At 41.6% G+C, this 27,190-nt stretch overlaps 2 protein-coding genes across 3 annotated transcripts in view; both read right to left on the bottom strand.

Annotated features, from left to right (window-relative positions):
• The window catches only part of LOC149081017 (dipeptidyl peptidase 4-like), a 174,834-nt gene that overhangs the window by 57,778 nt on the left and 89,866 nt on the right, over window positions 1–27,190 (bottom strand). The window lies entirely within an intron of this gene.
• LOC149081019 (uncharacterized) lies at window positions 10,481–23,966 on the bottom strand. Its single transcript, XM_089237758.1, has 2 exons — window positions 20,801–23,966; window positions 10,481–14,290 (listed from the first exon to the last, which is right to left on the bottom strand). The coding sequence occupies exons 1-2, from the start codon at window positions 21,032–21,034 to the stop codon at window positions 10,565–10,567; spliced, it is 3,960 nt and encodes a 1,319-aa protein (XP_089093884.1). The 5' UTR covers window positions 21,035–23,966; the 3' UTR covers window positions 10,481–10,564.

The raw sequence follows: 27,190 nt of genomic DNA, 5'->3' as shown, positions 1-27,190 counted from the left end.
AGAAAGAAAGAAAAAGAAATAAGGGTGTGGAAGAACAGTACAGAGATATATTTGGTAAGAGGGTATTAGTACAGTGCGCCTTACTTTTTCGCCCTTACCTACAAACGTGTTCTTTTACTTGTTCTCAATTCTATGTACAGTGTATATATAATAGCAGGATTAGTTCTGAGAATGATATATGTGGAGGGAGGAGATGTGCCGTGGAGAACGAGGGGGGGGGGTGGGAAAGCTGAGGCGAACCACCATCGTTATTTCAGTTGCTCGGTATCAGTTTGTCGTTATCTTGTTGAGATATCCTGATGGTGGTGATGGAGAACAGAGAAGAGAAAAACACGCACGCACGGCTTTATTTCATATGGTTACAATAAACCTTCGCTATGGTTTGGAAAAAGAGGATGAAAAAGTCAACAAGATTGAATTGATTCCCTGGCATTTGGACGAATATTACGTCTCTCAACGTAAAAGGGTTGAGAGAGGAAAAGTCGGGGGGGGGGGGGGACTTCAACATTGTCTCTATGGGGAGAAACTGTGGTTTCCGGAGGATTTTATCCATATTAGCAAGGATATCCGTTTTCCGATCAAGTGGGGCCGACTGCAATTGGAAACATTACTAATTTCTCTGGCTGTACATGGCTACTTTATTTATTATAATTTTGCATTTGTAATTGGCAAATTCACTTGATTTTGACAATTCTTTGGCTAGCAACCTTACAGCCCTAAGACAGTTTTTTTTGGTGCAATTGGCATCCTTACTTGGCTTCGGAAACTTGTCTGGCTGTAATTGGCTACTTTACTTGAATTGGACATTTTTTTTTTTCGTCTGTAATTGGCAAATTCGCTTGTCTTTCGAGAATTCTTTTGGTTGCAATCGGCAACCATACTAACTTAGGATAACTTTTTTGTCTGTAATTGGCAACCATACTTGCTCCAGACATTTTGTCTTAGTGGTAATTGTCTACTTTACGTGCTTTGGGCAAATTTTTTTTGGCTGTAATTGTCTACCTTTCCTTCCTTTGATAATTTTTTTGATGTAATTGAGTTTAATTGCATTTGACAATTCTTTTGACTGTGCTTGGCCGCCTCACTTGCTTCAGACCATTCTGTGCTACAACATAGCCACTGGAAATTTCAGCGTTTCCGCTACTGTCAATAGCCTATACCAAGGGTGCTAAACCTTCTGAAGAATGTGAGCTACTCTACTGATTTGAAAATGTGCCTTGGGCCATCTAAATTAGTGATTTGCAAATGTGCCGCTCGTCATTCAAGTGACGGGCATTGCCTCTCCCCCCCCCCCTATCCAGCGCCAAAGGTGGAGCATATTGATACTACTGTATATGCGTATATATGAACTGACGTTCATATATACGCATATCATCACCATCAAATGACTCCAAGGGCCACATTTAGCCAGGGCCGTTTAGAGAGCATCATGGGGCCCCCGGACAAAGTGATTTTTCTGAGGCTCTACATGGAAAAATCTTAAAAAATTCAACTTCTCATTTTTCTGAGGCCCTCTCTTCTCTGGAAGGGGGGGGCGTTCCCGGGTGGGCCCCATGCGTTAAGACAGCACTGCATTTAACGTGTGGGCCATGGGTTGAGCACGTATGGCTTTTAGCCACTAAAATCCAGGCTGACTCATCAACCACCATTATTGTGCAATAGACGTCAGTATTATCGCTACAGCCAATTAGAATACACCTTTACAAACGCCTTGCAGCTAATAGCTGCTATGCCGGTTTTTTTTTTTTACGATTAGACGTCACTTTGAACAGCAAACAGGTTTGTTACGCTCGATGGTATGTAGTCGTGTATGTTACGGGATTCGCTATCGATGACGTCACGTATTCCCCCTCGCGATATTTTTCCCTACGTTTTTCCCCCTCTTCTACAACAAAGTTGTTTGCGATGTGTCTGGAGGATAAGGAAAAATAACGTGATAAGTCGACGTCTTTTTTTTATTTTACGTTCGGATTAGTCCGTCTTTTACTACGGTAATTTGTCGTAATCTCGGTAAAGTGTGAGATTTATATGCTTTTAATACGAGGAAAAAGTAAAGCTTATCTGTGATGTATATAAAAAACACCAGTTGGAAAAAATGTACAACTTTGTTGTAAAAATGAGGAAATGTCGAGAATGAGGCGAAAACAATGTGTGTTTTTTTGTTTGATCGGTCGTGTAAACTCGAGATGAATATATTGGCCATGAGGTGACTGACCTAAGACTGAATATCACGGTGTAATCACCTGGTTGATTTCGCTTGTGGTAGACGTCGATTTTTTTTATCGAAATAGACGTCTGGAAGGCGGTTCCCAACCTGTGGCACGTACTAAAGTTGTGTTCGGTTGGTACGCGAAAGGTAATCGCTAGAAACGGTATGCGAGTCTCTAGTGCTATTTCAATGGGGCACCCATGTCCGTTCAACTGGAACTAATGCTGCGACCTATCAAATAACAAATACAACTATTGAAATTCTTCGATTGGAATTGATGACTGAATTTTGAATGTTGTACCGCATAGGAAAAGTTAGTATTATATGGTATTGCATGGTAATATTAGTTAAATTGTCAAGTCTGTATGAAAATTATAACCGTTGTTATATAAAACTAATTATCGTTAATCACGACATAATCGTTTATGGCTTTGTGTAATTGATGGAACGGATTCCGGCCATTCTTTGTGATCTTTATTTTGAAATGCCTGTAGAGGACGTCCTAGCCTATCTTACTAACGTTAGCTCACCACACAGAAACAACAACTGTTAAAATTTTGAAGCAAACTTGATAACTAATATATTATTGCTTCTAAAATAGTTATCAATACCATACAATACTGACTTTTCCTTATGCGATACAAACATTCAAAATTCAGTCATCAATTCCAATCGAAGAATTGTAATAGTTGTATTTGTAATTTGATAGGTCGCAGTAATAGTTCCACTTCAATGATGTCTACATGTAATATAATGTGTACCCTGTATTTTTTGTGTACTTATTTTCAATATTTTCCAGAAAGCGCATTCTTACTGATAGAATTTTATTTTTACCCGGTTATTGGTTCTAGACAAAAGTTACAAAGAAAGGCATTTTTTCGGGGCGAATAGATAGATGGAAACGCTCACAACCCTGGACCGATACAAAGCACCTTACTTCCGTTACCTCAAAAGAGGCAAAGTTACGTCGGAAAAGTTAAAAATTTATAGTGATGGCTCCTCTTGCCCCGTGCTCGCAAGTATCGAATCACTCGCGTCATTCTCCCCATGAAGGCAGCCATCAACTCGATGCAACGTACAAGCCATTTGACTAAAATGCATAGCTGAACCCAATGATTAGGGAGAAAAATTGCACGTGCGCCCAGTGGCACATAAGGGCCGGAGACCGCAGCCTGGCATTTCGAAGTGTGGGAAAAGACTTGTGGGCAAGAAAGAAGAAGCTGGCATGTTGAAGTGGCAGAGATTTGAGAATGGTCTAAATACACAAATGTATACAAAATATACATATACAGCGCCTCCACTGTGACGGGAAACGAAGAAACAAAGCCTACGTCCACAGTGCTGGGCAGTTTTGTTTCCCTTTCCTTTTACGGAATATGCAGTATACACACACACACAGAAAACGCACAGAGCCTCCACTGCGACGGGAATAATCAAACAGAGCCTTCTTTGACAATGCTGGGCATTCACATTTGAATTACTCACATATATTATTTACATTACAAAAATTTTCCCTTTTTATACTATTGGGAATGCACATAAACATTACTATGAAGGCAATACATATTAGAAACAAATATCACCATGAGCTCATACAAATATTCAAGGTTCAGGTCGAATAAGTTTAGAGTCTGAGAATGACTGAGAATGCTTCTTAATGCACAGATTTTATTGCTGAGCAGAGAAAAATTCCCTATATTGCATAAAGTAGCATGTTATTTTGTCACATGTATCGATTTCTGTGCACAGAGCAGGGGCGTCGGAAGTGTTTCGAATCTGTGGGTGCCCGTCTTGAGATTCATGTAGAAAAAATTGGATTTTTGAATCAATTCTGTGGGTGCTCGGACCCGTTCTACAAACTTCCGTGGGTGCTCGAGCACCCACAGCACCCCCGGCTCCGACGCCACTGGCACAGAGATACAGGCCAGTGCAGGTGAAATAAAAGAAAGATGCCCCCCTCCCTCCCATCTGAGATAATAAGGATCCCTCGTATACTATCCCGCGTTTTTTTAAACCACCGACAAAAATATTTTTTCATCTCAACCGTGTTTTTTAACCAGGCTGATGTTTAGTACTTTTTTATATTTTACGGATGGCAGCAAGGGTTCAAATGTAAAGATATTATTTATTATTTACGTACTCAATATGCAATTGAAAGAGTTTAAAAGGGTTTCAAGATACATTCCTAAACTTGGCCATAAGGACGCATGCGCACTCATCTGGATGCTCTGGTTAAAAATGTGGCAAACTTTCTAGGTAGTCTTAATGACGTTACAGATGAACTTGGCAACCCGTGCGGAGGCCTTCTATCTCTAGGAGGTGCTGAACAAAGGTGTTTAGGGGAGTGGACTCTTATTCCATCTTTGAACGTAGAACAAGTTTGCGCTTCAAAGTGATGTCCTGGAAATCATTAAATATAAGCAGGGTACAGTGATTGGCTATAGCGGTAATACTGATGTCACACTTCTGACCAAAGATGGCGGGGTGAGTCAGAGTATTTCAAGGAGCTCTAGGTGCAGCTACAGACGTGAGGAAATGTCAAAGTACGTTTGACACCGCACGGTAAGTGCCATAGACATAGAATATGTAATGTATGCCTATGGTTATTACATTTGGCCACCGATTTGCGGTCCTTCTGAGACTACGAATGGTTTTAGTTTGTATGAAGAATCGTAGCAGAAACATAGCATAAATCGAATATTTCGCCATTACTTCCTTCGCTATTTTGGATTTAGTTCTCACTAGTTCCGAGGATCTTGTTGAACAGGTTTCGGTGGGGGACGGGTTTTCTTCCAGTGATCACCGTGTCGTCAGTTTTCACTGTAACTTTTCTTCGAGTAAGGTTGATAACAAAAGACTAGTGCCTTGTTTTCGGAGAACTAACTTTGATGTTTTGAGAGGAAGGTTAGCGGAAGTTTTCAGAGACCGGTTGGAATCAATCGGGGTGGTAAGTCAATGGGAAGAATTTAGTACAAAGGTATCTTCTGTTTTGCACGACATTATTCTCTTTGTTCGAAAAAAGCATGTTTGTACATCGCGGCCCCTATGGTTCACGGCGAGCGTGCGTAACCTTTATCTTGAAAAGAAAAGAGCATTCAAAGAGTATAAACGTAGAAATCTGTCATTCTTTACTGATAGAAGAAAGGCGTTGAAGAAGGCGTTGTAAAAAGGAAACTGAGTCTAGGTTGCCAGACAACATTGGCTCCGACCGAAAATCATTTCTTAGATACGCCCATAATGGATGTAAGGGAACAGTTGACCCTCTCTCGATAGGAGGGTCTAGGATAGAGAGCAATGTAGGTATGTGTAACGCTTTCAATGACTTTTTCGCGTCGGTTTTTAATACAAAATGCGATATTCAATGTATGGGTGTTGGATTTTATTACATGGAGTAATAAAATCATCAACGATATCCAAGTGGAAGACGTGGAGGTCCTAAATCTTCAAAAAAATGTATGTGCGAGCAAAGCACCAGGACCAGATGATATCTATTACAGGGTCCTCAGGAAATATGCTATTGAATTGATGGGGCCAGTCGCGCAGGTCTGCTGGCGTAGTGTTGCTGAGGGTATCGTCCCAAGGGATTGGAAACTTGATAATTTTGCTCTGATATTCAAGAAGGGTAGTAGAGAAGCTGTTAACAATTATCATACAGTGAGTTTGACGAGCTCCCTTTCGAACATTTTGGAAATTATTATCAAAAAGCAAATGGTGAAATGGCTAGACGAGAATAGTGTAGTGTCGGATAATCAGCATGTCAGGAAGGGGGGAAAGTCATGTGTAACTAACCTCCTCTGCTTCTATGATCACGTGTTGTTCTCTGCAGCGAGACTTTTTAACGGGGAGATCGGCTCGCGCAGAGAAGAGCTGAAGAGAGACTTCATTTTTTTGAATATGTTTACATTGGATGAACGCAATTGTCGGGGAGATATGATCGAAGTGTACAAAATTTTCAACGGGACAGATAGGAGGAACCATGGAAATTATAGTTACACCGTCAATCGACTGCAAGGGGACACCAGTATCGATTGGTGAGGGACAATGCAAGGTTATGGTGTCACAGGGAATTTTTCTTTAATAGGGTTGTTAATAAATGGAATAGCTTACCCTCGGAGGTAGTAAAGTGTGACACAATTGACACGTTTAAAAAGAAATACGATAAACATGTTGGGGTAAATCGAGAAGCTATCCATTCTTAGAATAAGACAACCATAAGTATTCTTTATGGGCATTGTATGGGCATATATATATATATATATATATAGTGTTTATAATTTTTGTGATTACATTTTTAGTTGGATTGCTGTATTTTAGTAATGCATGATATTCATACTTGTTAGCACGATATTCATACTTGTTATGGACATCTTTTTCTCAGCCACCTCGTTGAGCATTTTGCTTGTTGTGGTCTTGTATTTGTATTCACGGACGGTGTGTTTGTATCACGGTGTGAAAATTCACAAACAATCGTGAGCAAAAAACGAATGTAATGAGACAAATAAAACTGTAATAACTATATCCAGCTGTTATCAAGAGCGTTGTTCAAACAACAAATGTGCATGCAGCTGGACAAGCTGCTCATGGGACACGAGAAGTTATTTTTAAGCTTTTATGCTCCCGTCTTATCTGTAGGAATTTGAAAGAACGACTTGGGATTTGACACATTTGAGCCTATCTTGCTGTGGCCCACACATAAAACCCACAGTAATACCCTTAATATCCAGAATTGTGTTACACAAACTTTTTTTAATATGAACAGATAACCTACTTTTCTCGTGTATACTTACATTTCTATGTACATTTTTATGTATGTGGATCCCAATCTTTCAATCATCAAGTACCCTCCTGTAAAAACGTAAGACGCTAGCGTACCTCTAAAAGTACGCAAGACGCATGATTTTCGTACCCTTAAAAGGGGGGTCCCTACTTATTTCTTACAGTACATAAGCCTTGTACTCATTTTTGTAGGGTTACTCATACCTTATACAAATTTTTAAGGTATACACACGTTTTGTACACATCACTTTTTAGAGGTACAAATGTTTCGTATGTGTCGCATTATAGGGGTACAAAAGCTTCACATGCATTTCAGAGGGATACACAAGCTTCATTCTTATTTTTAGGGCTGCAAAACCTTTGCACTCATTTTAGGGGGCACATAATCCTCCTACGCATTTTAGGGGCACACGAACTTCGTATTCATTTTGGGGGGGGGGGAACACAGAACTCCTACGCATTGCAGAGGTACACAAGATTAGTACGCATTTTAGGAGTATCAGCTTCGTACGAATTTTAGGCGAACACAAGCCTCGTACGAATTTTAGAACACAAGCTTCGTTCACATTTTAGAGGGTGCACAAGCCTCATATGCATTTTAGGGATACACAAACATTGTACGTGTTTTTCAGGGGTACATGGACATCGTGCACGTGTCTGGAAAAAATCAAGTATCCTACGCATTTCCAGGGATACTCATATGAGTAACTTACCCCGGCCCGGAGAATATGATTCGCAATACGGGGGTTCCCCGGAGGGAGCATTTATTTTCTCATATGTACGGGAGTATATATACACGCCTCTTACAAATTTCTATCGGTACGTAAGAATAGTCTTAATAACGTGTGATTAGCCTTAATCATACCCCTAATACGTGTGTGTGTGTGTGTATATATATATATATATATATATATTATTTATTTATACCATACGTGTATCATACCCCTTAAATATGTATGATTACTATTGAAATGCAGAAAGGGCTTTCGTATCCCTAGAAATGCACCGAAGAATTAAGCTAACCCCGAAACACTCGTACCACTCGAAAAATGCGTGGTAGGCGTATGCGTAGGATGACTACATAACACTAAAAATGCGTGAAAGCAATGCGCACCTCCTTTGAAATGCATATCGAAACTTGCTGATCCCATACTCACATGCGTAGGACTACAAACTTACGTAACCAGGCTCACGTACCCTTTCACATGCACAGGCCTACAAGGCTTGCATATGTACCCTCAGAAATGTACAGATGGTTTGAATGCGAAGAAAGCTAGCGTACCCTGCCGCGTTTTGTATCGTAAAATAGATGTTTTTTATTGAGAGAAAGTGGGGAGCTTCATCTCCTAATAGATAAAGGGAGCGAAAAGAAAGATGAGCAAATAATAATAGCACTGTACCGTAAAATACGGAATGCATGTTCAATGCATGAAATTCACTCCCACATAATATTTGTGGTAGTAGCTGGATCCTAGTACTACCCCATTACTAGTAGCTGGATCCATATCACAGTACGATAATCACTTATTTACATAACAATTGCCATGTCTACTCACTTGATGTGTGTAAGGTTTTCAATAGAAAGCAAACATGCTCGAAACGTGTTGATCCATCTGTATTTCGAATTTCAGACACAACTCAATTTCATAACGACATTCACAAATAAGTACTGAGTGACAATTTGAAACTAATGGAACTAAAAAGGCAGAATTAATGGAAAAATTAATTTTTCCATTAAATCTGGAAAAGAAAGAATTCCAGAACTAACGAAGGAAAAAATCCAGAACTAATGCATGAATTCCAGATATAACGAAAGAAAAATTTCCAGAACTACTGGATGAATTCCAGAAATAATGAATGGATAGCCAAACTAATGAAAGAATTCCAGAAATAATGAATGAATAGCCAAGCTAATGAAAGAATTCCAGAACTGATGAAAAAATCTCTTGAACTAACGAAAGAAAAATTTCAGAATTGATGAAAATTGAGAACTAACGAAAGAAAAATTTTCAGAACTAATGAAAGAAAAATTTTCAGAACTAATGAAAGAAAAAATTCTATAACTAATGGAAGAAAAATTCTAGAACTAATGAAAGACAAAATTCCAGAACCAATGAAAATTTGATAATTGATGGAAAAAATAATTCCATGACTAATGGAAATTTGAAACTAATAAAATAAATAATTCGAGAATTTGGTGTTGCCAATCTTTATAAGGGGCCAATGGCCTGTGTGCAAATAAGATAATTCAATTATTACTAAACAATTCGAGAACTAATGAAAGTCTTGAAACCAATGAGAAAATTCCAGAACAAATTAAAAATTGAAACTACTAAAAGACAAACCTTGGAGAACTATTGAAAATTGAGAATCGGTGAAAGAGATTGACGAAAATTGTAATCAAGAAAAATCATTCCAGAATTTATGGAAATTCGGATTTGATGAAAATCTAAAACTAATGAAAGAAATAATATGTACACTCATGTCCATAAATTAAGGATAATTCAGAATCACACGGAAATCGAAATCTAAAGTAAAAATTTCACCTGTAGAATTATCACACACATCTGCAAGAATGATATGCAAATTTCAGGAAGCCACCAGATGATGCCGATAGTACGTCACAATGACGAGAGTGTAAGAGGGGGGTATATAACGAATGGTGGCAAAGAAGTGAAATTCTTCACAAGAGTTCTGTACGGCGCTCAGTGCCATAAGCGAATAGTTATGACACAGAGGATGCATGTGGATGATTTTTTACGTGGTAGAATTATCGGCCGCCTGGAATGTGGGCGTACTCAGATGGAAGTATCCGAGGAACTTGGAATTGCCCAAAGTGTCATCTCTAGACTTTGGCAACGATTCCAAGATAACGGAAATGTCAGTAGACGTTACAGTACAGGTCGCCCCCGAGTAACAACGCCGAATGAAGACCGGTATTTGGCAGTAACTGCCAAAAGAAGCAGACGGAGCACAGCATCCGACCTGTCTCGTCAGCTATCTGCAACTACGGGTACCACAGTTTCAAGGCAAACCGTGTACAGACGTTTGGGAGATATTGGAGTAGGGGAAAAATGGGGTTTTCAGGACAATAGGCACTCCCCACTTACTCCCCACCAGGACAATAGGCACTCCCCACCAGGACAATAGGCAATCCCCACCTTACGAGTGGATGTCTTCCGCAGCCCTCCGCTAGATGGCGCTCACATGTTTCCCCCCCCCTTAATTAAATAGGGGGATGTATATAAATTATCGTTTGTAATTTTTTTTAAATGACGTCACTCATTAGAAAATTAAATAGGGATCGTACAAAAATTATGGTTTGTAATTTTTTTTTAACACACTTTTACTCAAAGATGACTTTTCTAGAAAGTTTTCAATATATCCCCCCCCCCATTTTTTTTTTTCCAAGTTAGCTGTAAAGAAAAATAAACACAACGATAATAAATTACAGAGTCATTCTATATGAATCAAGTTTTCATTTATTTACATGATTAAAGATATATACATTGAATAGTTGAGTAATAAAAAAAATTTACAAGAAAGATAATATTTACAAGAAAAAATATTTACAAAACACTACGTCGTGGGGATCGCGTAGTGTCCATATGCATATGTATTTATACCATCACCGAGAATATATCGTTTGTCATCACGGGGGCATAGCGTCGTCTTCCTCATGACCACCGTCTGCAGCTGGTGATGTTTTGATGCAATTTTAATCATGTTATTTTTTATGGTGGCCTTGCTACTTAGACAAGCCAAGTAGTCCTCGTGCTTTAGATGTTTTTTAACCACTGCGCGAACTACCCCCTTTGCGGTCTTTTTCTCCGCGACTGCTGTGGTCATCGAGTACATTTTAGCGCGGAGACCAACGAATTCCACAACGGGTTCGCCGCCGTTCTCATCCTTCATCAAACCCACCACTTTCTTGTTCTTCAGGCTGAACAGAGGATGGTCACTGGGGTAATTCGAAGTGTCGAATAGATGAAGCTCCTCCCGCATATCCCTATATACATCACCGGTTTTAATCTCGTATAAGAACGAGTCCGTATCTGTGAATAAAACTTCAACATTGGATCCATACTTTCTTTTCATAAAATTATAATGAAAATCTGCCATGATGTATTTGGATAGGTCTAGAATAGTCACACCGGTATAGATTGGTCTATCCAAATGAATTTTGATTTTGTTCATCCTTACCACAGCTAGATCACCGGTGATTATACGAAAATCTTCGAACGCTGGGGATGATGTGAGCTTCCTCAAGCTCTTCTGGTTGTTGGCCAAACGGATGTCAACGTGCTTTCGCAGGTTTTCTAGGGACTTCCCATACACAGCGTTGTTGAGAAGTTTGTAAAAGTCCTTCTCAAACTCACACCGAGCTTGCTTTCGCTTCTCGGTGTTGAACGCTATGTATGGTCGAATCCACGGCTCCTGAGTAAACTCGATAGCACGTTGAACACCCGTCAGCTTCATCCCCAGCGAGGTGTATAATTTTAAACAACGGTAGTGGATGACGTATGAAGTTTTATTCATCAGATTCGGAGCGAGCTTTTTAGATGGTTTGCCACCGAGTCTCTGCACATACGGTGACAACATTTCTGGGGTTATCTCTATGTTCTCAGCTGCTAGGGGGTAACAATTGTGACTATCGTGCAGATTCACCGGGTATTCCATGCTGACCTCGAGTATGTAACCCTTGGCGGCGTTGTCGTCCACAGCTAAAAAGTCGATCTCGCTGATCTCACTCGGTGACAACCATCTAAAATCGCTCACCGGGAGAGACTCCATCATACATTTACCATATAAATTATTTACATCGAAATACATAATATAAGAAGTTGGTTCACTGGGATTATAACCGGATACGAGAGGATTATTTGCCCGCGCATATCGTTTGGAGATAACTGACACACCACCCCTCACAGCTTTCTCCAAAAAGAGGTGCATGTCCGGGTCAGTGATCAGCTCAAGCTTGGCACCGGTCATCCTCAGGCATGCATTGAAAGCCAATCCAGGGGATGTATACGTGTGCACAGGGTCTATCTTGAAGTTGCCTTCACACAGCCTCCTGAAACGCTCGAACACATCCCCGAGGAGAAGCACATCTGTCTTTACATACAGATCGTGGTAATCACCGAGATTAGCAAGCTCGAACTCTCTCCAAACGTCATGTGCGTACTCATAATCCTCATCGGAAATATGTTGATCCCCAAGAGAGGTGTAAAAGGCCTCTTTTGGGGGCAGCACTGGGTCATTAAATTTACTGAACGAGTTCAAATACTCATATGGATATATACCTTTTCTTCGAAGGTAATGACTTTTACCCCCGAAGCATTTGGACAAGTTTAGAAAATCACCGGGCTCCATAGTCTTCACAAGGGATTCTAATGACGCATTGAGGAACTGGTTTGAGTCCAAGAATCGCAAGCGACCGAGAGAAAAGGAGATAAACTTCTCCATGTTCCTCCCGATCACTTCGATCCTTCGGTTTGGATATTCGCTCAAACCTTTCACCAGAAAGTGAGCATCATAGTTTTGCAGATTGTGAAAAATCACCGGTATGAATCTCCTAAGCCGCAGTTGGAGATTGCACTTCTGGTGGAGTGCGGCCCTGTACGCCCCAGTAATGTGACAGTGGTCACGAACCCTATCATCGCCCAGGGGTTGCTCACAAACCATGCAAGTGTAGGCTTCGCTGAAACTTTTTTGATCATGAGCAGTCATCCGCATAGGCACCGGGTTATCTAACTGGCTCATGACAAACCGCTCTTCATTGATGATGCACCGGAAAAATTCACTGATGCAATCCTCACCCCTATAAACTTTGGGCTCTTTCACATACAACCCATCGGGTCCCACAAGTGTATATGCAAAACCGCAGGGGCGGTGATGATGTTTCTGCGTGGTGTTGGAAAACGAGGGGTTCGGATCGCATCCTTCTACAAGTTCCAGGATTGCCTCGAAATCTGCATATATGATGTAGGGGACATGAAGTTGGAAATGGTGATTTTTGTAAAACATGATGTTATCCCCCTCACTAGGATAAGTGACGCGCTGCGGACCATGCTCGCGACAATGCGATATGTGTGCATTGTGTTTTTCACGGGTGGAGAATTTTTGAAGGCAGTAATTACAGAAATAAGAAGCACCTTTATGCTTCGTGGTGTATGATAGCAAACGAGACATATTTTTGATTAAACAATAATGGGCCGTTGTCTCGTTGCTGATGAGTAGCAGATTAATGATGGTCTGCGATGACGCCTCGCTTATCCTAAGAGGGAAAACTTCCATCCCCTCGCACCCAAAAACATTTATACGCAGAGAGTTCGACACTTCGAATTTACCAATCTGGTTTAGGGTCACCGGGTATTTGAGAGCTGTGGTATCAAGCTCGTTCTCAAACTGCGTGTATTGGTTCACCCTTTCGGGATGTACTTGCACTGGGTGTAGGGCAGCCAACACCGACCAGAGGAAGCATTTCTCGTCGTGGTTCTTGATGTTGATGATGGCTCCCCTGTTGGCTACCCCATTTGGCAATGTGATGTAACTAGCTGCACCCAGTGGTTGATACCTACTTGTGTTCAGCTCAAGCAAGAGCACCCGCTCGAGCACCCACCCACTCCCACAGCCCTCGAAATCCTCTGTCGCCTGCTTTACCTTATCGAAGGCTTCCTGCAGCTGTTCATCGATTTGCTCGATATCTAAAGTGGTGAGCATCTTGCTGCGGAGATACCCGCTGCAGAACTCGTCTTCCCCGTCACTACCCCTCCTCGAAAACACAGCAGTCGCAACTAAATTCCACTTTAATGATCTATGAGTGATCATATCTTCCCCCAAGCGCTGTGTCAATTCCCCTCTCACGCTGTCGAGGAAGGTAGTCATGTCCATCTCTGTGTCTGGTGTGGGGGTCAGTTCGTGAGTGGATAACATGCCTAAAGCACGCCTGACTTGCCTTCCTGCCCCTTGCTGCGGTGGTGCTCGGTGATGGTTCGATGCCCCAGGCTGGGCCGCTTCCCCGCCTTGCTGGGATGCTCCTCCAAGATGAGGTGATGCTCCCTGCTGCGGTGCCCCTCCTAGCTGCGGTGGTGCTCGGTGATGGCTCGGTGCCCCTCCAAGCTGGGGTGCTCTTTGGGGGGCGTGGCCCATGTTGCGTTGGTGGCGCATGAGGTGACTATTGCGGTGAAAAGCTGCATCGCACTCCATGCACTTGTGCTGGCGTTCACCATGCGTCAACCTATGACGGTTTAGATTCCGACGTAGGGAAAACTCCTTGCCGCACGTCTCGCATAGGTGTCGCTCCTGAAAAACAAATAAAAAGGGAATGTAGGACACGTAAGTCTAACACAAGCAATGGATGAGAGATACAGAAACCCACGTCTTCCCGCTAGTTTCGGTGGCGTATCCGCCCTCAAGCGCGTGCTCAAGTCATCAAAGAAAAAAGAAATCAGAGATTGGTTGTCTGGCGAGAGAGCGTACACGTTACACAGGTCCATTAAAAAAGTGTTTCCCCGCAACAAAACAATAGTGGCCGGTCTGAGCAGTCAATTTCAAATCGATTTGGTGGACATGCGTAATCTAGCCATTCACAACGACGGTTACAACTATCTTTTAACATGCATCGACGTCTTCTCCAAATATGGTTTCGTCATACCCCTCAAAAGAAAGACCGGTGACAACGTTGTCAAAGCTTTAGAAAGCATCTTTCAACAACGTCAACCAGTGGCGCTACAGAGCGATAAGGGGCGAGAGTTTATAGCCGCGCCAGTACAGCGTTATCTAAAGCGTCAGGGCATCAAGTTTTTCACTACGGAGAACGAACAGATCAAAGCCAGCGTGGTGGAGAGGTGGAACAGGTCGCTCAGAAACTGGATGTACAAGTACTTCACTGCCAAGAATACTTATCGCTACATCGACATGATCGAAGATCTCGTGTGGAGTTACAATCACAGGTATCACAGATCTATAAAAATGAGACCGGTCGACGTGAACCCCGGAAACGAGTCTGAGGTGTGGAACAATCTCTATGGGAATACATCCAAGAAACAAGAATGTAAGTTTAAAGTGGGTGATCACGTGCGCATTAGCAGATCGAAGCACACTTTCGAGAGGGGTTACGAGTCCAATTTCACCGAGGAGATATTCGTGGTGAGCGAGTGCGTTAGAAGGGAAATTCCCGTTTACCGACTCAAAGATCTGATGGGGGAAGAAATCAAGGGCACCTTCTACGCCGAAGAGATGGTCGGTGTTAAGATGGGAGAGAAATTCCCGATAGAAAAAGTTTTGAAGAAGAGGAGAAGAAAAGGAATAGTCCAGTACCTCGTGAAATTTCGCGGGTATCCGAAAAAATTCAACTCGTGGGTAGTGCTATAAAAACCCGGAAACAGCGCACGCATCTGTCATTTTCGAGATGGCTTCTTTCTATCTCACTTTACCCAGCGATGCCTCCATGGACTTTTTTCCAGACAACACGCTCTCGAATTTCGTGGTTAAACTCCCAAACACCCTGGAGTTCGAATCCGAGATGGAAGTCGCACTGTCAGAGATAATTTATCCCCATTCGTTCCACAACATCACTAAAGAGACAAACACTTTCGAATTCGATGTCGGTAACAAGGTAATGAAGACCGGTCGCATAGCCCCGGGTTTCTACGAGACGACCCCTGAACTGATCAAAGCCATATCCACTCAAAATTTTCAAGACAAGATCGGTGTGACGTACAACAAAGTCACGAAAAAAGTGAAGGTGAACCTCAAGAAAGACGCCAAGCTCAGACTCAGACACGGCATAGCTGAAAACTTGGGTTTCGAGCCCGGCCTGATAGAGGGCCCGACCATCGTCGACGGCCCTTTCACAGCGGATCCTAAATTGGACTTTCATCTCTTGTACGTGTACTGCAACCTGGTTGAACCTCAGGTCGTGGGTAACACCTACGCACCGCTACTGAGAATCGTGAAAACTAGCGGTCAAGATGGGGATATAGTCAGCGTGTCTTTCGAACGCGCCCATTACATGCCGCTAGCCAGAAAGAGTTTCGACATCGTTCACATGTATTTAAGGACGCACATGGGCAAGTTTTTCACATTTCAACGTGGAAAGGTGATAGTGAAACTACACTTTAGACTGCGACATGCATTATAAGCCGTACCGGAGCTGTGCCCACAGCATCAACGATTACTATCTGACACAGGCTGGAAACGGACTCGGATATTATCAGGGTAGCGCTCTGCAAAGAGGTTATGGCCTCGGGTCCATATTCAGCTCTCTCTTCAGATCGACCGTACCGCTGTTGAAGCGAGGTGCCAAGGCCGTGGGATCTCAACTGTTACGCTCGGGCGTAGATTTCGCCAACGACATCGTTCAAGGAAAAGACGCAAAGATAGCTGCTCGCGACCGTGCCAAGGAAGCCGGAAGGTCTCTCACGGATAGGGCGGCCAGTAAAGTCAAATCCATGCTCGGAGGAAAGAATAAAAGGAAGAGACTCGTCAAGAAAACTGTCAGTAAGAAGAGAGCTAGAAAGCTGTCGACATCCGATATATTCAGCGATGGCTTTAATCCACGAAAATTCTCATGAATGTTTGAAAAGCGAAGCCGATCTGTTCACGGTGCCACCCACGGAAACCTCTATAGAATCAGCCGAGTGGGTGCAGTACCATCCCATATCTCAAGTGCGTGATTCGGGGGCCCCCCTCGAATTTCACGTGGCCGGTAGTGCCGAAGAATACATAGACCTTTCTGCCACTCAGCTGTATGTCAGAGTAAAGGTGACAAAACCAGAATCCGACGAAGCCGTATCGACGGCGAATAATTTCCTACACTCCCTCTTCTCCCAGATTGACGTCTCGCTGAACGGGAGAACGCTCACGAACTCATCACACACTTATCCGTATCGAGCATACCTGGAAACACTGCTTAACTACGGATCGGATGCAAAGAGAGGACCCCTGACAGCCGAGGGGTACTACAAGGACACTGCAGGTCACATGTCTGACCTCACCAAGAACGAAGGGGCCAAGAAGAGAGCAAAACTCGCGGAAAATTCTTTTGAAATGATGGGCGTGCCTCACGTCGACATATTCTATCAACCGAAGCTGATGCTCTCTCTCGTGGACTTGAAGATGAGATTGGTTCGATCGAAACCAGAGTTCTTTCTGATCACTGCTGCTCAGGGTTGCGACGTGGTTATCGAGCAAGCGAGTATTTTTGTGCGCAAAGTAAGAATGAATCCTGCTGTGGCTGTAGCGCATGCCATGGCGCTCGAGAAAACAACAGCCAAATATTGCATTAACCGCGTGATATGCAAGGTCTATTCGATATCCATGGGAAGCATGAGTTTCGTGCAAGATAACGTATTTCTGGGTGTCATGCCTAAGCGATTGGTTATGGGCATGGTGGACACGGAAGCATTCAACGGAACGTTCGGTTTAAACCCCTTCGACTTCAAGCACAACAACGTCAACTTTGTTTCTGTTTCTATCGATGGAAGACCCGTCCCCCACACGTCGCTACAACCAGACTTTAGGAACAGACACGTCATCAGAGCCTACAACACACTCTTCGTGGGCACCGGAAGGCCCGGAGAAGATAAAGGATGTGACGTGAGCAGAGAAGAATACGAAGCCGGTGGTTACAGCCTCTTCGCTTTCAACCTGATACCCGACATGAGCGACTGCGGACACGTGCACCTACAAAAGCAGGGTAATCTGCGAGTGGAACTCAAGTTCTCCTCAGCCTTGACCAAGACGGTGTCGGTTATAATATTTGCCGAATTCGAATCGCTGGTGGAAATAACAAAGTCCAGAAGCGTCTTGTGTGACTTTGCGGGATGAACACTAAACAGATAGAGCACGCCCTCTCGACACACCCCCACACTCGAAAGGCTTTCCTAGGTGTTTTTGCGAGTGATAATTTACCCGAAAATGTGATCGCGTATCCCGCTGCACTGGTTGTGAACACGGACAGAGAGAACGAACCCGGAACGCACTGGTTGGCTATTTACATCGAAAACGAAGCGAGAGCTGATTTCTTCGACTCTTACGGGAACCCGCCCACCTATTTCAAGAAGGGACGCATAAACAGATTTCTACGACGCTACTCGCGCGTCGACTATAATGACGTCATGTTACAATCAGATAAGACAACCGTGTGCGGTCACTATGTGATTTTTTTTATCTATTCTCGATGTATCGGCGAAAGTATGAATAATATTGTATCGCGTTTTAATATGCAAAACGATATGCGCGTAGCAAGCTTTGTAAAGAAAAATTTTTCTGTTAAATAAAAAATGCATTGTAATTTTTTTGTCATTTACTATGGAACCTTTCAAGCTGACACATCCGAGCACCGTGCTCATTGCCGGACCTACCGGTTCGGGAAAAACATATTTTCTCAGAGAACTATTAAAACACAGAAACGAAATGTTTCGAGAACCTCACCCGAAGCGCGTTATATGGTTTTACGGCGAATATCAGACCCTGTTCGAAGACATGGAAGACTACGTGGAATTTCGAGAGGGGAGCAATTTCGAAAGCGTGGAAGAAGACAGCTTGGTGATTTTAGATGATCTCATGAACGAGCTATCCGGCGAGAAAAAATTAGCAAACCTTTTCACAAAATACAGCCACCACAGAAAATTGACTGTGATTTTCATTGTGCAGAACGTGTTTCATCAGGGGCGGGAAATGAGAAACGTTTCTCTGAACGCACAGTATATGTTTCTATTCAAAAATAGAAGAGATGTCAGTCAAGTGATCCACCTGGGACGTCAGCTGTTTCCCAGCAAAATCAAATTTTTCAACGAGGTGTTCGAGGATAGCACGAAAAAACCGTATTCGTATTTAATGGTAGATTTACGACCCGAGACGGAGGAAGAAATGCGCCTGCGCACTAACGTGTTACCTGGGCAGACGCAATATATCTATAAACCCAGGAAATGAAACTTTCCATTTTTGAAAATGACGGCAGTGATAGAGGTCGAGGGTTTCCAGCTGTCGGATAGAACATTCATAATCAAGGAGTTGGCGTGGTGCTTCATGCATTCGAGAGAGAATTTTCACTCTGTATACAAACCGCCCAAAAAATTTTCGGAATTATCTCCTAGAGATAGACACCAATGTCTCTACGTCACCAACAACATACACGAAATATCGTGGTCGGCGGGTGATGTACCCTTTGAAATGCTGGAGCAACATTTGCAGCGATTATCAAAAGTCGTATTGTATGCGAAAGGCCACGACAAGTGCCGGATGCTACTGCAACAGTACGGGTTAAAGGTTTATAATCTCGATGCCATTCTCTGCCCCAATATTGTGGACTTGCCGGAAGTGAGCGCGAACTGTTGTCGTCACGAAAGCATGATAAAGCACTGCGCGCTGAAGAAGGCTATAGCATATAGCATATGGTTGGAATAAAAATACCGTTATTTAAAAGTATGGCATTGGAGAAGCAACAAGTGCTTCGTCTACTCTCTGCCTGTCCGAGGAATAAACGTAAGGATTTGTTGAAGAAATTACCGAAATCAGCATTAAAGACAGTCTGCGAGTGCTCACTCAATATTTTGAAGGGTGTCATACCGTTATCCTCAAAACAGAAAAATAAACTGAAAAGGCACAGAAATACACTTCGCAAACTCGCCTGCAAAAAGACGCCGCTATACGAGAAAAAGCGCGTGCTGATTCAGAAAGGAGGTTTTTTGTTCCAGTTAATCCCAGCCGCCATACAAACCCTCGCCACTTTGTTCACGAGATAATGGAGCACGCACAGAAATTCGCTCTGGTTCCAGAACAATTGTTATCGCGTCATGTGACCACAAAAGAGCAGCTTTCTGAGTTGGACAACGAGATGTTGAAAATACTGCGAAGCAAGGAGCCCGAAGCTATAAAAATTAAACTCTATCAGAATCTGCTGAACAAGAGAATCAACGTCGCCGAGAATAATCCACCGCGGTTACCAGAACCGAAAATTCAAGAAGTAGAAAAAGAGAAGAAAAAGAAAGTTGACGAATCACCAATAGCTCTGATTTCTGTCCCGAAATCGCAAAGAGGGCACTCAGAAAAAATTATCATGCATATAAATAAGCATCCGAACATATTAAAAATTAATTCTAACGGCTCGATCGTTTATAAGAGCAGACTCATCAAAGGAAGCGACATTCGCGATTTGATATCAAGTGTGGTCGGTCGGAGAAAATCACCCGTGGTGGGTCAAGAAATTTTCCTGAAAGCGCTAGAAGAAACCGGAGCTCCGAGAGATTATATAAAAAACCCATTTTTGAAACATATTTGGTTAGAGCTTTGAAATGCCAACAACAGTGGAAGCCGTGATCTACGATCAAAACAATAGAAAGCAGGGTATCGCATGGAAAACGGATGTACCGTCATTCGATTTACCGAGCTGCTGGTCCTACGAATTGGAGAGTAATGGAGAACTGATAAGACACAAGAGAATGTTCGCCATATTCACGATACTGATTGTTATATTATTTACTCTTATAGCAACAACATATAAAAATCAAATGGACTTTGAAAGATGTAATTCCTCTCTTCCGCTGGGAGGAAATATTTTTCTCACGTATTGCAATAAAACCTACGATATACGCTATTTTAGCGGAAATGCACCCACTACGAAAGCCGTTAATCTCACCAGTTCGCAAATGTATAAATTGATTCACGAGTCTGCGGATGTACTCATATACAACTGAATAAAATATATTTTTTTCTATGTATTTGAATTCTTGTGTCGAAATAAATTTACCTCGCGACATGAAATGAAATTTAAAAGCAATAAAAAAAAAATTAAAAGAAAACACTGACCTTTTTCTTCTTCTTCTCTGTTGGAGCATAACCACTCGGTCCAGCTTCTTCCATTATACGCTTATTCATGCTCATACATTGTTTGACGAAATTCTCCTCGTCTTCTACCAAAAATTTAAATTCACTTCCACTAATTAAATTATCGTTGAGACATTCATCAATGAAATTTTGTTCATCAGCAAACAACCTAACTAGATCTTCTTCATTAATCCCGAAATTCACGAAAGAACTCATACTTCCAATGCGAACGAAGAAAGAAAGCTGAAATGAAGTTGACTCTATTGAGATCAAAAACGAAATGAGAGATCGTGTGAAGACGACACTTTTTATCGCGAAAGGTGATGACCAGAGCGTTATCGATGATTCATGTACAGCCGACGGTCATCGCGGTGACTCACATGCATCTGGGTACTCGTGACAATCTCACTCTACTGATTATTTTTGACTCAACTTGTGCACGCCAATACTGATTATTTTTGACTTACCAAATGTAGTACTGATTATTTTTTATACAGTCGAATGTTATACTGTTGATTATTTTTTGGTGCTATCAAATCACCAAATGGGGTACTGTTTATTTTTTGCGCTTGCCAATGCAATAGTACTGATTATATTTGACTCCAACATAGTATATTCACATACTCGCATATAAAAGCTGTAGGGTAGACAGATTTACTTCACTCACTCGCTTTGGATACGCTCTCTCTCTCCGCAAATCTCACTCGGTAAGAATTTTTTTTTTTTATAACTATGGCTTCTTGTGTACTTGATCTGGAAGGGATAATGCTTAGAAATGGACTATATGTAGTTAAGGAAATGGCTTGCTTCAATTTAGGCACAGGGAGAGTGTATCATTCACTCTATCTGCCACCTTTTTCTAGCGATGAGCTTGCAGATGAAGATTTTAAGCAAATGGTTTGGGTTAGTAAAAATATCCATAATATTGGATGGGAAGAAGGTCTTTTCGACTATAAATTGATGAAAATTCATCTCGTAAGCGTAAATAATAAGTATAGTCAAATTTATGTTAATTGCATTCAGAAAAAAAAATTTCTAGAGCAGCGATTTAATTTGAAAACGGTAGAAGTCTTGAACTTTCCTAAATCGCTAGCGACAAACAGCGTTTCTTGCAGCTTTCACCCTCTGCAAAAGGGTCATTGTGCTAGAGGGAAGGTCATGGCGTACGCTGAATGGTTAGATGGTTAAAATTAATTTCTAATTTTTTTTTTAATAATAGTTACAATTTTTTTTTTAATTATTTGTTTATGCGTAACAGAAAAAAAAATATATTTCATTGGTTTGGGGAATAATTTTCATAAATTTTTTCTTATCGTGAGATTTGCGGATTGAATGTGTTGTCACTCTTCTCGTTTAGAAAAAAAAAAATGACAAGTCTTTGCTTTGAATACGCACAAAACGTTCTGGAACAACCCAATGCTGTGCTACGACAACTTGAAAGGGAAATCGTATACCGTCCGGCCGAGGAATGCATCTTCAAGTTCGGTGATAGGACTTATCCAATGCCCCGCCAACACGCAGCCTACGGTGACCCCGATTTATTCTACAAATTTTCTGGAATGAAGCTCCAAGCCCAACCGTGGACGCCTCTCCTATTGGATTTGAAAGCTGTGGTCGAGAGCATCACAGGTTACGACTACAACTTCGTCGTCATCAACCGATACTCTGATGGACAGAAGAGCATCTCCCCTCACTCCGATGATGAGGCGCAGCTCGTGAAAGATCATCCCATCGCTTGCCTCTCCCTGGGCGCTGAAAGAAACATCATCTTCTCTCGTCGGGAGCACAAGTCCGTGGACCGAATCCTCGAGCACAACAGCCTCTTGACAATGCTACCTCCAACTAACCAGCTGTGGCGTCACGCGATTCCAAAGGACTCGAAAGTCAAAGACGTTCGCGTTAGTCTCACGTTCCGGAAAATAGTCCAGACAAAGAGGAAAGCCGTGGCAGAATCACCACCAGCTAAGAGATCTCGCAGCAGTGGCTTCGATAAAAGCCAACTACCAACCAACATATTCCACATCGAAGAGAACTTTTATGTTAGTGTAGCGATCTTCAACGGGGAAGTGAAAGTTCACATACGCGAATACTACGAAGAAGAGGGACTCGTGAAGCCAGGCAAGAACGGTGTGACCCTTTCTCCATACGTGTGGCAATGCTTGCTAACTGAATTCTCCCGTCGCAGTATGTCTCAACGCGTCGGAAGAACATTCTTAGTGTCCGAGAATTTGATAGCGGATTACAGCGGTGATGCTGTGATCATTCAACCTATTCATCGCAACGGTGAAAAGTTTCAGTGTTTTGGAAACATCGTCAAGATGTCGTTTTGCGTAGCAGATAAACTTTTCTGGTGTGATGAAAAACAACAGCTTCATAGTGTTATCACCAAGTTCATCCAGAAAGCACTCTGCTTGGACTATCTCAAATTGTGTGTGCGCGAAATCCAGACTAAAGGGACAAACTCTTTGGATATTACAGATGTTCTCGCTAAACTGGTGAGTGAAAAACTTTCAGTTACCATTGGAAATGTTATTGATTGTCACGGATGCTCTATGGGCTATGCCAATCAGCTGGGCCATGAATGTCTGCAGGTAGATGACATGTATTACAAATATTCAGATCACGCTATAACTTTAATTGACTTTCGCGAAGTCGCAAAAATTCTTGTGGAAAATTACAATGTCGTAGAAAAATGTTTTGATGCGATTGATTTTGATGTTTTGAAATCAAAGATAGAAGAAAATTATTTGAAATAAATGAAAACTTGATTCGCATAAAATGGCTCTGTATTTTATTGCTCCCTTGTTTTATTATTTTTTTTACAGCTAAGCTCATCTTGGGGATTTAATTTGTGTGGGAAGAAAACTTTTTACATTAAAAAAATTAAGAACGGTAAAAAAAGCGTTGGAAACTTCTAGGGACTTTTCTTAGTCAGACTTGGGAAAACTGACATAAAAAGTAAGAACGACTTGCATCGTAAAAAAAAAACGATAATTTTTTATTTTAAAGTAATTCAAACCCTCATCAAACTTCTTTGAAAAAAAAACAATATTTTAGGATGCAATATAAGAAAGATCCCTGATGTGACATAAAATAAATTTAATTTGGGAAAGGTTCCTTGGTATCGTATTTGCTAAACTCGATAATTTTTTTTTTTTTTTTTTTTTTTTTTTTTTTTTTTTTTTAATAATTTAAGCCCTCATCAAACCTGTTTGAAAAAAAAAAAGTAAGTTGGAGAAAACGATAATTTAAGAACGACCCCTAATGTGACATCATGCGATATTTTAATGATGTTGTTCGTCATTAGCTTTCTTGGATGAAAAAAGTAGGGCACAGTTGATCACGTGAGTGCCCCATAGCCCCGGTATACAGAGGGTGACATAAAAAATTCTAATTTAATAATGACTCCCAGGAAAGATCCCTGACGTGGCATAAAAATTTAATTTAAGGACGACCCCCAATAAAACAATTTGATTTAGGAAAAAAAAAAAAACAGTAAAGCGTCACCCCTCTTATCGAAGCATCCCTTATCGCGTGGGAGCGCCATCTAGTGGAAGACATCCACTCGTAAGGTGGGGATTGCCTATTGTCCTGGTGGGGAGTAAGTGGGGAGTGCCTATTGTCCTGGTGGGGAGTAAGTGGGGAGTGCCTATTGTCCTGAAAACCCCATTTTTCCCCTACTTATTGGTAGTAGGGGAAAAATGGGGTTTTCAGGACAATAGGCACTCCCCACTTACTCCCCACCAGGACAATAGGCACTCCCCACTTACTCCCCACCAGGACAATAGGCAATCCCCACCTTACGAGTGGATGTCTTCCGCAGCCCTCCGCTAGATGGCGCTCACATGTTTCCCCCCCCCTTAATTAAATAGGGGGATGTATATAAATTATCGTTTGTAATTTTTTTTAAATGACGTCACTCATTAGAAAATTAAATAGGGATCGTACAAAAATTATGGTTTGTAATTTTTTTTTAACACACTTTTACTCAAAGATGACTTAAGTAATCTGGAAATGTTGCGCAGGTAACTTGAGTGATATAGAACCACACTGGGGGTCGCTTAAATCCTCTAAAACTGTGCCACATTTCACTCGAGGGATCTCTAAATGTGCCACGGATCGTTTAAGTGTTCTGGAACTGTGTCACGGGTTACTAATTGATCTTTGAACGTGAAAGTGATCTTTGAACGTGAAAGTGATCTTTGAACGTGAAAGTGATCTTTGAGGCTTACTTCAGTGATCTGAAAATGTGGCACGGCCACTTAATGCTCTGGAATTGTGCCACGGGTCATTTAAGCGATTTTTAAATGTGCCGCTTAGTTCATTTTTACAAAATTAAGTTTGAGGGGGCAAGCCACATCAGATAACGTTCAGGGCCACATTTGGTCCGCGGGTCAAGGGTTTACCATATATGGCTAAAAGGGTGGGTCGCAATGACTGTCTTAAAGAGAAATTTTGAGCTCTTATCCCTCAAATAGCATTGAAATTAACAGAAATCGATTATAATAACACATATAAAGGTGTTTTCTTTCGAAATTTTAATTTTTAAAAAGTAATTTTTTTTTCGTCTGGGGGGGGGGGGGGAGGCGCACGAACCCCCTATACCCCTTCTTCTCCCGCGTACGTTTCTGATCCCACCAATATGCGTTAGGAGGTAGGGGGGCAGTGAGGACGAAATTTTGCTGACAAGGGGGGGGGGGTCAAATATGGCTAAAAATTTGCTTACGTAATTACTTGAACGACAGCTATGACAAATTCAGTTTGGAAATTTTCTACAAGAAGACAGTCTTTATTTTTCTCGTTTTCTCGATCAAATTTGTTAAACAAATTTTTAACCCTTCTCCGACCAGGGATGCAATATCGTTGTCCAGACGTCAGTGGAATAAATTCAATCCAGCTGAATGTTTCTTTAACTTATTTTTCCCTCGTCGCGAAGCTTCATTGTAACCCTATGAAACACAAAAGTGAGTGCTTTCTTCCTCTCTTTCTCCTCAGCTCCCCTCCCCCTTCCAGAGATTCCCAATGACAATTTCCTTCCCCCCCCCTTCCACATATAACGTATCTTTCTAATGTACCTCAGAACTTGTACTTCTATTATATATTGTATATGAAATTTAGGAAGACAACACGTAGATGAGGGCGAAAAAGCAAGGTATTTTACATCTCTTTTATCTCTGCTACTCTTTTATCTAATTATCTACTGTCTAAACTTTTCATCCCCACCTCTTTTTTTTTTCTTTCTTTCTTTCTTTCCCATTCTACCTTTCTTAACGTGGGAACAAAGCTAACATATTTATCGCCTATACGTCTAAGGCTGGGATTAAACTATAAACCAGCGGTTCTCAACCGGTGCTCCGTGTGAACTTCCAGGGTCTCCGCGGCCACTCGAGGAAAATAAAAATAAAAAAACCAATAAATTTGAAAAAAAATTGATTATAAATATTTTTGAACAACAAAAATAAATAAATAACTTTGATGAATAAATAAAAAATTGGCCTACGGGGCTCCGGCATAGAAATTATATACCAAAAACGGTTCCGCGAGTCAGAAAAGGTTGAGAACCGCTGGTATAAACGTTTGATAAAAGGCCATTTATAAAACTTGAGAAATGCAACCAATAGGCTTTCTAATAGTTTTCTTTAATAAATTTTATTGTGCAATCTCGGCCTAATACAGATCATTCAGATTTATCGCCACCAGCTTTTACGCGAAGGTGTTAAAGACTAATAAAGGTTCGAAAATTTTGTTTTTCTCTATTCTTGTATGTGATAATTGAATGCCTATTTTAACATTGTTCAGCTGGAGTACATCGAGAATGTGCAGTACTTGATACTGATGATGTTGCTCCAGCTATGAATTAAGATGTAACACATTCGAAATCTGAATCTTTTTGTCGTCATTAATAAAGTATAGGGAAGTTCCGCTTTGTAATACGTTAATTAGGATTGTGTAATACGTTATGGAAGTATATTTCACTGATGGCATAAGAATGATGATAAGCAAAATTTGTGCAGCAGTTTCGTAGCGTGTGATCATGAACCGTTTCCGTAAAATCAGGCTTTGAACGTGGTCAAGGAATTCTGCCGTGATGCTGATTCCGGACTTCAGTCGAACAATGTTGCAGCTAAGATGAATTATTATGATTATTAATTATTACAAAAATTCGGGAAACCACTTTCGAAATTTTAATCAATAATTTTCTTATGTGAATGTTGATGATTAAGTTGCAATCTGAAGCAGATCAGGATAGGATAAGCCGCTGTGCGGGGTCGTGTGGGCATCGTGCTGGACTCCCGTCCCGAGGATCCAGGTTCGAACCTCGTTGACGGCACAATGGTGGTCGGCTGAAGTTGGTTTCCAGGTTCGATGCAC

This window comes from Pholcus phalangioides, unplaced genomic scaffold (genome assembly GCF_987345545.1).
Source record: "Pholcus phalangioides strain wild (caught in Gottingen) unplaced genomic scaffold, Ppha-v1.0 ptg000010l_1, whole genome shotgun sequence".
In the NCBI taxonomy this organism is placed as follows: Eukaryota; Metazoa; Arthropoda; class Arachnida; order Araneae; family Pholcidae; genus Pholcus; species Pholcus phalangioides.
The sequence above is the reverse complement of the archived record's forward strand: the minus strand, read 5'-3'. Positions and strand labels throughout refer to the sequence as shown.